The sequence below is a fragment of the Gopherus flavomarginatus genome, chromosome 3 (assembly GCF_025201925.1).
Source record: "Gopherus flavomarginatus isolate rGopFla2 chromosome 3, rGopFla2.mat.asm, whole genome shotgun sequence".
Lineage (NCBI taxonomy): Eukaryota > Metazoa > Chordata > Testudines > Testudinidae > Gopherus > Gopherus flavomarginatus.
Window position 1 is genome coordinate 42273765 of NC_066619.1, and position 12587 is coordinate 42286351.

The 12587-nt window shown below is 38.2% G+C and overlaps 1 protein-coding gene across 1 annotated transcript in view; it reads right to left on the reverse strand.

Annotated features, from left to right (window-relative positions):
- ADAMTS6 (ADAM metallopeptidase with thrombospondin type 1 motif 6) overlaps positions 1–12587 on the reverse strand; it is a 324965-nt gene that overhangs the window by 116574 nt on the left and 195804 nt on the right. Inside the window, exon 12 of the mRNA XM_050947192.1 lies at positions 1757–1864. Within this exon, the coding sequence (XP_050803149.1) occupies positions 1757–1864 (108 nt within the window). The remainder of the gene's footprint in view (positions 1–1756; positions 1865–12587) is intronic.

The following is a 12587-nucleotide window of genomic DNA, read 5'->3' on the forward strand; positions in this document are numbered from 1 at the left end:
ACTACTAATTTACAGGATACTTTGAAGTTCCAATTTACAGATAAGCTTCTTTACTGTTTAGTGGGATGAATAATTTTACATTTGTAAAAAATATACATGCTCCCACGACTGCTACTAAAATCCAATGATGGAATAAGTGTCTGATGACTGGACATGATATTTTGTAGAGAACAGAATGATTGTAATCTCTGGCAAATGGACACTAGGAGTGTTTTAGAGCATTTTTGCTTCTTCACTGTAGTCTTATGGGTTTAAGCATATAAATAGAGATAATCTGCTTCTTGTCATTGGCAAGGGCAGATGATTCCAAAATAACGTAGACTACTGATTAAGAATAAGGATCCTATCATTTTCTATTGCTCCTTTTTTGGTAGAATGTGAAGGAATCCATATTTTTATTAGCTAACTATAATTATTATTTTTAATGACCCCATCAATTAAATTATTTAACAAGATTTACCAATACTTCAAAACTCAGCATGTTTTGAATGAAGTCATCAGCAAGGATTAATAAACTATGACAACTCTCCAAAAGCTTTCATTCTCTTTATTTAAACATCAGATTGTAAGTCAAAATGTAGTGTAATCTTTGTTGAAACTAGCCCAACTAACATGGCAGGAGTTAGAACTGAGGAGAGATGACAGTAGTCATTGTTAGCCTAAATCCAGTCTGGAGCAGTAAATTTTAGGGACTGATCTACAGATGTAGCTTTGACAAATATACTAATTCCCAGAGAGTTATCAGAATGGTTTTATACAATTAGTCTTGTCAGTTTGAACAAACCTGTGTAAAGTGCATTGTATATTATCTTGCAAATGGATGTATGAAACTCAAGTTATTTCAGGTCTGTTTCTGTCTGTATTCAGTAAATTGATTTATTTAAAAATATTTCTATGTCTACTTTCTGCTTATAGTTCTGAATGGACTACACATTTTTGGCCATAAAATTTTCCATGGAAAAAAATTAACAGAGATCTTTACTAACCACACAAAATGTTAGATTTTGTATTAAAAATATACATGTGCAGACACACATACACACAGCCTTTGTAGACCTGCGATAGAAAAGAATAAATCTCTACGTATCCCCATTGAAACAATTACTTTCTGCAGATATCACTGTTAACTCTTATAATCTGAAAGTTTATCAGCTCTTATGGAAAAGTCCTTTAAAACTGAGTAGTTATGAAAACAAAAGGGTTTTATAGAAATAACCCTAAAAGCCAAAACAGCTGTCAGTGGTAAATGTGGGACCATAAAGAACCCTTTTACTATGACAGCTTTTTTCTACATGCCTGAGTGATTTGGCTTATTACTGGAAGAATAAAGTTTTTTTTAATCTTTGAACAAAATAAAAACTTTCAGTCTCCAGATATATGTCATGGCTCATTCATGAAAACATGATAAGCCCAGAGTTAAAATAATCCATTATGGAAGAGTACTATATAATTTAATAAAGATTAAATCAATAGGGGATTTATGGAAATTTATTTGAAAACAGATAGAATTTGACAGAGGATAGCACTCTTCCTGCATATTTTTCAAGCCAGCCTATAACATTCTATAACAGCGATAAAATTCTTATTAAATTATAGATACTGGTTTTGAAAAACGGTATTTTCTGTCAAATTATTTAGGACTTTTCCACTTTTTGAATTAGCGCATGTCATCTAAGCATCAAAGAGCAAGCACTTTCAGTTTTTCATTTTTGCAGTGTTTATATTTCTTCTAAAACAATAAATCATTTGAACTCACCCCTTTCTCAATGCTCCCTGTCTGGCAAAGAGTACCCTCAGCTGCTGGAATGCTGTTAGTAACACAGCGGTTACTTTTGCTGAGGCACCAGAGCTCTCTACACACTTCCTAGGAAAGAAGGCAGAAGCAAGTTGATCAGAATAACAATCTAAAATTATTTCCAGTGGCCCTACAAAAGTGTGTGCGCACACACACATGGTTTGTTTTGAATAGAGATAATAAAAATGGGTAAAATTTTATATATGTATTTTTAAAGAGTTTGGAAACTATTTTGGAGCAATTTCAAAGCCACTATACTTTGCCTAAGAATATTCTGCCAACAAAATCTGGCAATATCAACAGTATTTTACAAAAATGTGTCTTCCATGTTTCCATAGAAGTGATGTTCTGTCATAAGCAGAACCTGCTGCTTAATGCTAATACTGTATTTGGTGTCTTTTTAAAAGAAGTCTTACTGTCCGCTAATGTATCCTCATTACCTTACCTATTGACCCCAGATATCCAATTGTAGAATGATAACTTGACTACTGAAATATAAAAAAGCAATATTGTATTTTATTCCCATTATTTTAAACCATGCAGGTTCTGAGCTCAGGCTACTGCTAACTAAAATGATGTACGTAATTTTGGAATAATTGAATAATATACTAACAAAGATTTCTTTTAGACTTCCCAAATTTATAAATGAGATTTTCATAGATTTATATCATCATGCCACAAACTATTGATTGTATCAAATAAATCAATGTAGTTTTTCTTCTAAAATACTTTCTTTGACTTTCGCATTTGAAATTCTATGCATTTGAATTAGGCCAGATTTGTGGACCATCCAGGTACACGGCAAAAGCCATCCATTTATGGGGTTTCTGAGAAAGGCTTGGGGTTTTGGGACCTGAACCAAACACCTCTGAAGTCTCTAAAAGTCTTTCTTTTCACATCAGTGGCTTTTGGATCATGTTCTTAATGTGCAGTGGAATGGAGCATATTTTGCTTTTGTATTCATCGGCTTGTAAAGTAATTTTTGTGTTACGCTGGGAGGTGATAACTTTATATGAATGGGAATCAACTTATTGTCAGGGTGTCTAGACTTTATTAATAGGTGGGGCTTTTTATTGTTAAACACAAAGAAATAAATGTGTTAAATTTAAAATGCAAAGATAAATAGAGAGATGTTTTTAATGATCCAATGCAATTTTCTTTTCTATTATAGCTCTTTTAATGATGGTTTAACATAATATGCTAATAGTATTTCACATGCAGACAAACACATATATAAAGAATTAAAGGAAAAGGCAGTGCCAATAAGTCAAACATATTGGTCAACTCTCCCCTCAAAATTCACTGTTTCTTTGAAGAAATGACTATCAGGCCTCATTATGTTCCCTCTTTCACAAAACTTTAGATTTAAAAGTGAAAAATTCCATTCTGAAGCACTTTTATCTTACCTTTCACATTTTATAATGATATTTTTACAAATACAGTGTACTTTTCTAATTAGGTTCTCTGTCTTCCACATCTACATTAAGGCTGCATCTTATATGCACCTTGCTTGTAAAAACTATTAAACTTTGCTACAAGATTCAGTTTTCTTCTATTATACTACATACAGAAATATTACTGTACATATTTATTTATTGGTAGCTCTACTAATGGTCCTGTACTATTCGCTTCCAGTAAATATTAGTAACATATAATACAATCTTGCAGGCCATCCTGTATGCAAAATTTCCACTGAAGTAATTAAAATTAGTGAGAGATGTGCACAGAGAATGTTTGCAGGATTGGGCTCCTGTTGTATTTAGCTTCACTGTTGGTATAAATAGGGAATATTAAAGGAATGATTTTCTAAAATACATTGCAACAGAATTGTCCTAGCTGGCTGGGGAATAAGTACTAAGCGATCAGGGCTTTGTTACTTTCTAGAGCCTTTGTCCCATTTTTAACTATATGGTCTACACTCTGTGTGCACCCACTTTAATTTTAAACCAGTTGAAGGACAATTTTCTATTGATCTTTGGAGTTCTGTTGAAGTTGATGAGATTACTCAGAAAATCAGATTACTAAATATTTCAGTGACTCCTTTTAGGAGAGATGTTGCCATGTGCAAAAGCAATCCTGGATTTTTTATGATGACTGATGGGAAAACTGCCTTCATTTTCAAATTTGGGATTTTCCCTCCACTGAAGTGTTGAAAACACTTATTTAGGATAATCTCATATTGAGAAAGACTCCTGCCTCTGCTGCACCTGGACTGCTCAAGTGGCAACAGTCTCATATATAAAGAAACACACTGTCAGATGCTTATATTGCTTAAAAGATCTTGGAGAGGAGGGAAAGCAAAGAAGACAAGCCAAAAAAAGTACCATCTTGAAAAATCTATTTAATGGATTTATTAATTTTACTTTGATTAAACTCTGTTTCAAAATTTGTACCAAACCCTAAACATATGCCTTTACCCAGGACTCCTGACTCCAATCCATTTTAGAAAGGATTCCAAACCGAACAGCTGAAATATTTTTGTTTCAGCTTTCAGATAAGGTATGGGGATCTCATGTCCCATTTCATTATCTTTTGGCTCATGTGCCATAACATGTGGCTTAGGCATCTTTTCATATTGATGCAAATGCCAAAGAGATCTCACCTCATTTGTGATCATCCTGCATGTAACCTCACTACTTATGTTTGCACCTAAGCAACTTTAATGTTTAGATTTATAGAATATCAGGGTTGGAAGGGACCTCAGGAGGTCATCTAGTCCAACTCCCTGCTCAAAGCAGGACCAATCCCCAGACAGATTTTTACCCCCGTTCTCTAAATGGCCCCCTCAAGGATTGAACTCACAACCCTGGGTTTAGCAGGTCAATGCTCAAACCATGGGCTCAGATTGTGAAGAAGATTAAACAGTTCAACATTTTTTTGCTTCTGGATACAGAGTTTTGATTCCACTCATAAAGACAGAAGTCATTTGCAAAAATCATATTTGGATCTTGGTTTGGATTTTAAACACCTTTAAATTCCAGGGTCATCTGAATTCAGATTCATGCTTATCATATCTCTAGGCTACCTAACAGCCTAGCTACTAGTAAGATGAATTTCAGCATAGCCAATAGTTTTCTAGTGTCTAACTTTAAGTTGAAATATCAACATCTATAGTCTCCCTCAGTTGAGATTTATATCTACAGTATTTGTACTTTACTATTAAGGGAAAAATGATTATTAGAACAAACATTTCATCCATCCATCCAATGTCAGAGTAGCAGTATCAAAGTGAAAAGTTATTAAATGTTAAACATTTCTTGACAACTATGGGACAGATTTTTGCTGCATCCTGGCTACTTTGTGGCATCCGAGCAGCATAAGTTACTGTAGCATACAGATAAATCTTACCCTATAGTGTGTAACTACAAATAAATAACTTGGTAGGAGACGCAGGGAAGTGGGTATTCACCCACAAAAGCTCATGCTCCAAAACATCTGTTAGTCTATAAGGTGCCACAGGATTCTTTGCTGCAGGAGACCTGAGTTCCAGTCACAGCTCAGCCACTGGGTGATCTTGTGCAAGCCCTTTCACTTCTGTTTCCCTATTTGTAAAATGGGGATAATAATGCTTACCTCTTTTGTAAAGCACTTTGTGATCTACTAATGCAGGGGTGGCCAACCTGTGGCTCCTAAGCCATATGCAACTCTTCAGAAGTTAATATGCGGCTCCTTGTACAGGCATCGACTCTGGGGCTGGAGCTATAGGCGCCAACTTTCCATTGTGCCGGGGGGTGCTCACTGTTCAACCACTGGCTCTGCCACAGGTCCTGCCCCCGCTCCACCCCTTCCCGCCCCCTCCCCGTAGCATGCCGTGCCATCGCTTCTCCTGCTCCCCCTCAGAGCCTCCCGCATGCCACAAAACAACTGAGCAGGAGGTGCGGGGAGGGAGAGGGAGGCACTGATCAGCGGGGCTGCTGGTGGGTGGGAGGTGCTGGGAGCGGTGAGTAGGGAGAGCTGACGGGGGCTGCTGATGTATTACTATGGCTCTTCAGCAATGTACATTGGTAAATTCTGGCTCCTTCTCAGGCTCAGGTTGGCCACCCCTAAACTAATGAAAAGTGCTGTATAAGAGCTAAGTAATATTATGAACCCAGTCTTTACTCAGAATTAGCTTCAGTGGGAGTTTGCCTCAGTAAAATCTGCAGGATTGGTACATAAGGAATGAAATAAAGAATTAAGTAAAACTATCAAGGGCTTTTCCTTACTATAAGCAGTATAAGAAGGGAGTTCTACTTTAAAAAATTATGATATCGTATACTTCACATGTATATAATATTTTTATTTGTGGAAAATCATGGAAAATACTAAGGTTTTACTCACCACAACAGCACAATTTATCTTTCTATGTAGAGAATTTAAGAAGAAATAAAAACCATATTTCTGTAGATTCTTTTACATATTATAACAAATATTAAAAAGTTTGTTTTCCCCAATACGCTAATTTAAAAGACCAAAAGGTGAAACACAGATATCTGTAACGTAACTCTAATGAATGAAATAAATCTGGGGTTAAACCAGGGATAAATCTGACTCAGTGTATTCTTTATTTTCAACTAATTTTGGAAAAATTAGAAAGAAAGGCTTAAAAAGAATTATTATGGTGCACAAAGCTTTCTGCCCTCCAGGACAGTCCCAAACCCAGCACTAATTTTACTCCTTGATTACGAATTTGAGACACTCTCCTTATTATCATTACCCTATCAGTAACATCTCTAAACAGCTGTTTCTAATAAGCCAGTCTCAAAACCACTGGAAAGCACTGCCCTGGAAAGGTCAGGGCCAGAGCCACTATTAAAAAGGATACTGATGTTTTATCACACAAAACAAAACAAAACAAATCTACATAAGGTGACCTGATAGCCCCACTCCTTTTTGGACATCAAATGAGGATAGTATATCCTTTCCCCAACTTCAAACAGATCTTAATCCTGTTGTACAAAAAGTATCATGGTAAAAGAAGAAAACAATCTGAAAGCTAATCAATGAGCTCAAAGTCAGTGACTGGATTTTGGAAAGTGTTTTAAAATCCAGGAAACATTAACTGAAGCTGAGGCCTTGCATAAGATTAAGACAAGATAGATGACAACCTGTAACGGTGTATCTTAGGGCTCCATGACTTCAGTTTGGAATTCGGATGGTTGTATTTGCAGTAAATTAAACAAAGCTGAACCCATCTAGAGAAAAAAAACAGCAAATCAAATTATCTTCCTTTTGCCTACATGCTATAAATGATGGAGCCTCTTTCTGTGTGTCATGCAGTCATTTTTAAATTATGTAACAGATAAGCATCCTACATATTAATATTAATAATGATAAAATGATAATAACAATACAGCACAATGAAAACTCAGTAACATGAGAAAGATCACCTTGCTGTGCTGTTTCCAAAATCTAGACTTGAATGAAAGCTTCAAATTAAATTCATTAAAGAATTTGGCTTTTTTCAAACCCAAAATATTAAGAAAAATAAGATGGGAAGCACATTGACTAGAAACATGAACTGAGATTTGATTTTCTTTAATAAAATTTTAAAATCTTAGAAATTGGGACTTTACATTCTTTCAGAATGAATTGATCCATAATATGCTGCACCCTTTGATGAGCATTTGTTAAAATAGAGCATTAAAATAATTTTCTTGAATTCTGACATAATTGAGATGTGCAAAAATTTCTGCCCGGTTTATTTCCACCCTCACAACAAAAATATTATTTGTAACATGTTTAGAATTATGAGGGTGATTACGAATCATGGGTGAACCTCAGACAGTTCAGAGGTTTTGCTCAGTTCAGATAAGCACCCAAAAGTTAATTTTTTTAATGCTCCATTTCCATAAATGCTCATTAAGCGGTGCAGCATGTTATGAATCAAAACATGCTGAAGGAATGTGAAGTGTCATTCTTAAACTTAGAGGATTTATGCATATTATGTTACCATCTTATTTGACTAAGTATTGGGTGCTTATCTGAACCTTTCCAGAACTACAGCAGTCCCACTCAGTAAATCAGCATGAAACAAACACCTTTTCTTTCAGACCCACACAGCTTTTCCTATCTCTGTCCCTATCACCTTCCAGCCTCTGAACTGTCATTTATGTCTCCTAATCCACCTTGTCATCTACCGTCCTCCTGTGACCTCCATTTGGCCACTGGCTCTCCTTCTTCCATTTAAAATTGAAGTACAGAGCCTACGTGCCTTAGTGGTACGCCTATATTTAATTTCTATGTGCTCTGGTGTACATCTTTCAAGGTAGGGAGAGATGAACACAAGAGTGCTTTGGTGGGGAAAGTGGGAGTTGAGTCAGGATGGTGGTTGATGTCGCCTTTGTGGGAGTTTGTAAGGAAAAGGATGAAAAACGCCTGGGGTATTAGAAAGAGCAAAGTCTACGGTCGTGCTTAATAGAACCTATGCTAATCTTAAAAAAAGATGCAAGTACAGTTCAAGAACAAAGCAGTAGTTCAAACTGTTTTTTACTTAGGGGAATGATCATGAAAGTACTTCTCAGGTAAAACTCCCACAGACTTCAATAATTTTGAATTAGAAAGACCTGCATGATTGGACCCTTTGTGATAACAGATTTTGCACTTGATAGCCAAGATACTCTCACCTTAAAGAATAATAGAAATTAGAAAGCCTATAATGATAAAGTATAATGTTAAAAGCTCAGATCCTCTCTCAGCCTACAAAAAGTTTTAGCACACATTTATGAACTAGATACAAAAAGGTAATAATCAGTGTCCAGCTAAATTATTTAGGCTCTTCTGACAAACACAAACATTCAAATACAATGTGAATTCAGCGTGATGCGAATCAAGTGGAAGAAGAAGGTCACAATACAGTGAGTTAGGAGGGACTAGATAGGAATTTATGAAAACATAATTCACATTATATATGATAATATCAGTAGTTGAGGGAATGAAGAAAAAGTGGAAACAGTCAGTTATTCAGGTGAAGACCCCCAGATGATTTCTCTTTTTTCTTTTTGGAAAAGCATCTCTCAGAATCTGCTCTCACTTCCTCACATTTATTTCCGTCATCACAAAGGCCCCAAGTCAGGCTAACAGCATATCTCATCAACATTACTTGGCTGGAGTAGGTTACTTGTGTACAACAAGGAACAACACATTCACCGCAAGTGGTAGGTCATGCTACTTCTGCAGCACTGATTATTTCTTTCTATATAAAACATGCATTAGTATGTCAAAATACAAGTGTGACAATCCATTACTTTGATGTCCCCGTAATATTTAAAACTAGAGCACCTCATTACAACATCTACCATAACTTCAATCCTTTTGCAGTTTTATTTTCCATTGAAAGAAGTACTGTAGAACTGGAAATAATTGCTGCCCATTCAGTCTTCTCCGTTATTTTTTTCTGGATTTGAAAAGTATGAAAATTAACTGGCCATTTTCTTTTAAGTTAAGATATTCTGACAGCGTATGCTGAGACCAGCTGCAAGAGGCTTTAAGCTCTATTCTTAAAATTTAAACAAGCCACACATAGTCCTGAGCTTTCCCTGGCACTGCAATCTACTCAAGGAAGGAAACAGAAGTATGAACCTGGGCAGTAGAAGGCAGAGAATTGGGTTCTCAGGGAGGGTGCAGCAGTGAAGGTATGAATATCCGTGCCACTTGATTGCTGCATTAAAATTTTCAGTAACTTTCCATTGATGGCAATCAGGTTCATGGGCACTCCCCCTGCCTCATAACAGGCTTTCCAAGAACAGCAGAGGCACAGCTAGTCCAGCCACTTCTGGGAAATCTGTTTGGTAGGAAACATGAGTGTTCTCCAGTGCAATGTGATGCGTGTGTGCCCATGGGATCTTAGGTAGGCTATTGAAAGCAGAGGAGCACTCCTTAGTGTGAGAATGTGTGCTGAGGCTACCCATTCTGGGGCAATTTGAGTGCCTCCTGTTGCAGCTTGCATGACTTGAACTTCATTTGCACTCAGATTAGGGTTGCCAGGTATCCAGTTTTTGACCGGAATGTCTGGTCAAAAAGTGACCCTGGCGACTCTGGTCAGCACTGCTGACCAGGTAATTAAAAGTCCAGTTGGAGCCCTCTCCTGCACTCTGAATCCCTTGACTTCAGCCTGGAGCCACCTTCTGTACCCAAACACCCTCCCGGAGCCCGCACCCCAACCCCCTGCCCCAGCTCAGAGCCCCCTTCCGCATCCTGAACCCCTCATTTTTGGCCCCACCCTAGAACCCACACCCCAAGACCAAGCCCACACCTCCTCCCAAACTCCCTGTCTCATCCCAAAGCCCCCTCCCACACTCCAAACCCCTCAGCTCCACCCCAGCCCAGAGCCCCCTACTGCACCCCAAAACCCTCATCCCTAGTCCCACCCCAGAGCCCACATCCCAACCCCCTACCCCATCCCAGAGCTCCCTCCCACACCCTGAACCTCTCATTTCTGGCCTCACTCCGGAGCCTGCACCCCCCAGCCAGAGACTTCACACCCTCCTGCACCCCAAACCCCTGCCTCAGCCTGGTGAAAAAGAGTGACTGAATGAGGGTGGGGGAGAGCAAGCAATGGGGGGGGGGGAATGGAGTGAGCATGGGGCAGGCCTTGGAGAAGGGGCAGGAGGCAGAGCGAGGGTGTTCAGTTCTGTGCAGTTAGAAAGTTGGCAGTCCTAACTCAGATATGAACAAACAAAATGCAAATAAGAACCGTCACATTTGAGTTTCCTGGTATCTTAGCTGACAATTTGACTGGAGAGCTTGAGTACACACATCAGACCATAACCAACAAGAGAAATATCAGTCCCTGCTAAAGTATATTACTTGATGTATGGGCAAAATTCTATTCTTAGATGTGCATAGATGGCTCCCCCAGTAGAAGCAGGTATTTGCATGTGAAACAAAGTTTGGCACCTTATGTATCTGTATTCCATTAAAGGTGCAGCAGCAAAGGAGGCAGTCAGTGTACTAAAAGAATGGCTAACCATTATCCGTAAGTCCACATTAGCAGTCAACATCTTCACAGATAGTAAAATGCACCACAACAAAGTCAATCTTATGCATAAAATGTTAACCTCTATAAAAATGTCTGAGGTTTTAGCCATTGCCCTAAGAATCTGTGACCCAGTTTTATGAATTGATGCAAACCAGTAATAAAGCTATGCATTATTTTAAACCACAAAAACCATAGTTAAAGTCATGCATATTTCAAGTATTATTTAAACTAATAAAACAAGAAAATTCAAAGTCAAAGTTGAGATTCCTTCCTGAATTAACCCAGAGCCAGACTTTGACTAGTCATTGTGCAGGTGCTCAGAGTTCTGGGGAGACAGGGCAAGGAGCCTTCCCTCCTTTATTGTCCTTATCCAGAGGCCAGTGACAAATGTTCCCAGTGCATTTGCTCAAGGATCACCAGTGGCACTAGCACTCAAAGAGAATGGGGAAGTTTAGGGCCATGGTTGGCTGCCACAGAAAGGAATGCACACTACATCAACTTAAAAGGTGTAGCAGTATCCATGTTCCACATGGATGCCAGGGAACTACAGTGCCACAATACCCCAGAAAATTTCTCTGCACTGCACACAAGAAGGGACGGTGCCTTTAAGGCAGGTGTAGGCAACCTATGGCACAGGTGCCAAAGGCGGCACACAAGCTGATTTTCAGTGGCACTCTCACTGCCTGGATCCTGGCCACCGGTCCAAGGGGCTTTGCATTTTAATTTAATTTTAAATGAAGCTTCTTAAGCATTTTAAAAACCTTATTTACTTAACATACAACAATAGTTTAGTTATATATTATAGACTTGTAGTAAGAGACCTTCTAAAAACGTTAAAATGTATGACTGGCACGCAAAACCTTAAATTAGAGTGAATAAATGAAGACTCAGCACATCACTTCTGAAAGGTTGCTGACCCCTGGTCTAAGATTTTGATTGCTGAGGAGGTCACAGCCCCAAGTGGTATGAGTGTATTCAATTAACAATGAACAAATTCTGCTTTCATTTATGCAGGTTTACTGAAGACATTTTTTTTTAGCTTTTTCAGACAATGGAATTTGTATAGGTGTAAATGATAGCATAATCTTTCCCACAGGTTTTAATATTGCAGTGTCTGTCAATACATGTCCAGGATAGATTACACCTATAAATAACACTACTTAATTTGCAATATTGTGGAAATTGCATATCCCACAATATTAGGCTTCCACTGCAATTTTGACAGTGGGAGGCCTGAGTGGCTGACAGCGGGAGACCCTGCTCTCAGCCTTGGGTGGCCAACAGTGGAAAATGGTGAAAAGGTAACAATAGATCTTATTACTGCAAATAATAAGGTCCATTATTACTTTTCCGTGATTTTCCATGGCTTGTCCACAACTCAGCTGCAATTTTTGTACAGACATCCCACAATTTAAACAGGGCCTTACCTATAAAGCATAAAATTTTCCCATTCCAACTTGAGAAATTTTGAAGTTTTTCATAAAAAACTAAAGAGTTTCCTGTCCTGGAACACCCAATAGAACAGTGCTTGGAGCACTCACCTGACTTATGGGAGATCCACGTTCAAGTCCTTGCTCTACCTGATTTGTGCCAGGGACTTGAACATCAGCACCCTATTTACCAGACTTTTGGATACTCCAGGGTATGTCTCCCACAGTCTCTTTTATTGGAACTGTTCCATTGAGAATAAATAGTTAAATAGTCATTGGAGCAGGGATCTGAACATCAATCTCAAACATCCTAAGTGAGTGGCCTAACCATTGGCTATAGTCAGTGTGTCTCGCTCTCGCTGACCTCATGAATATTTAATTATTTATACAAAGTGGAACAGTT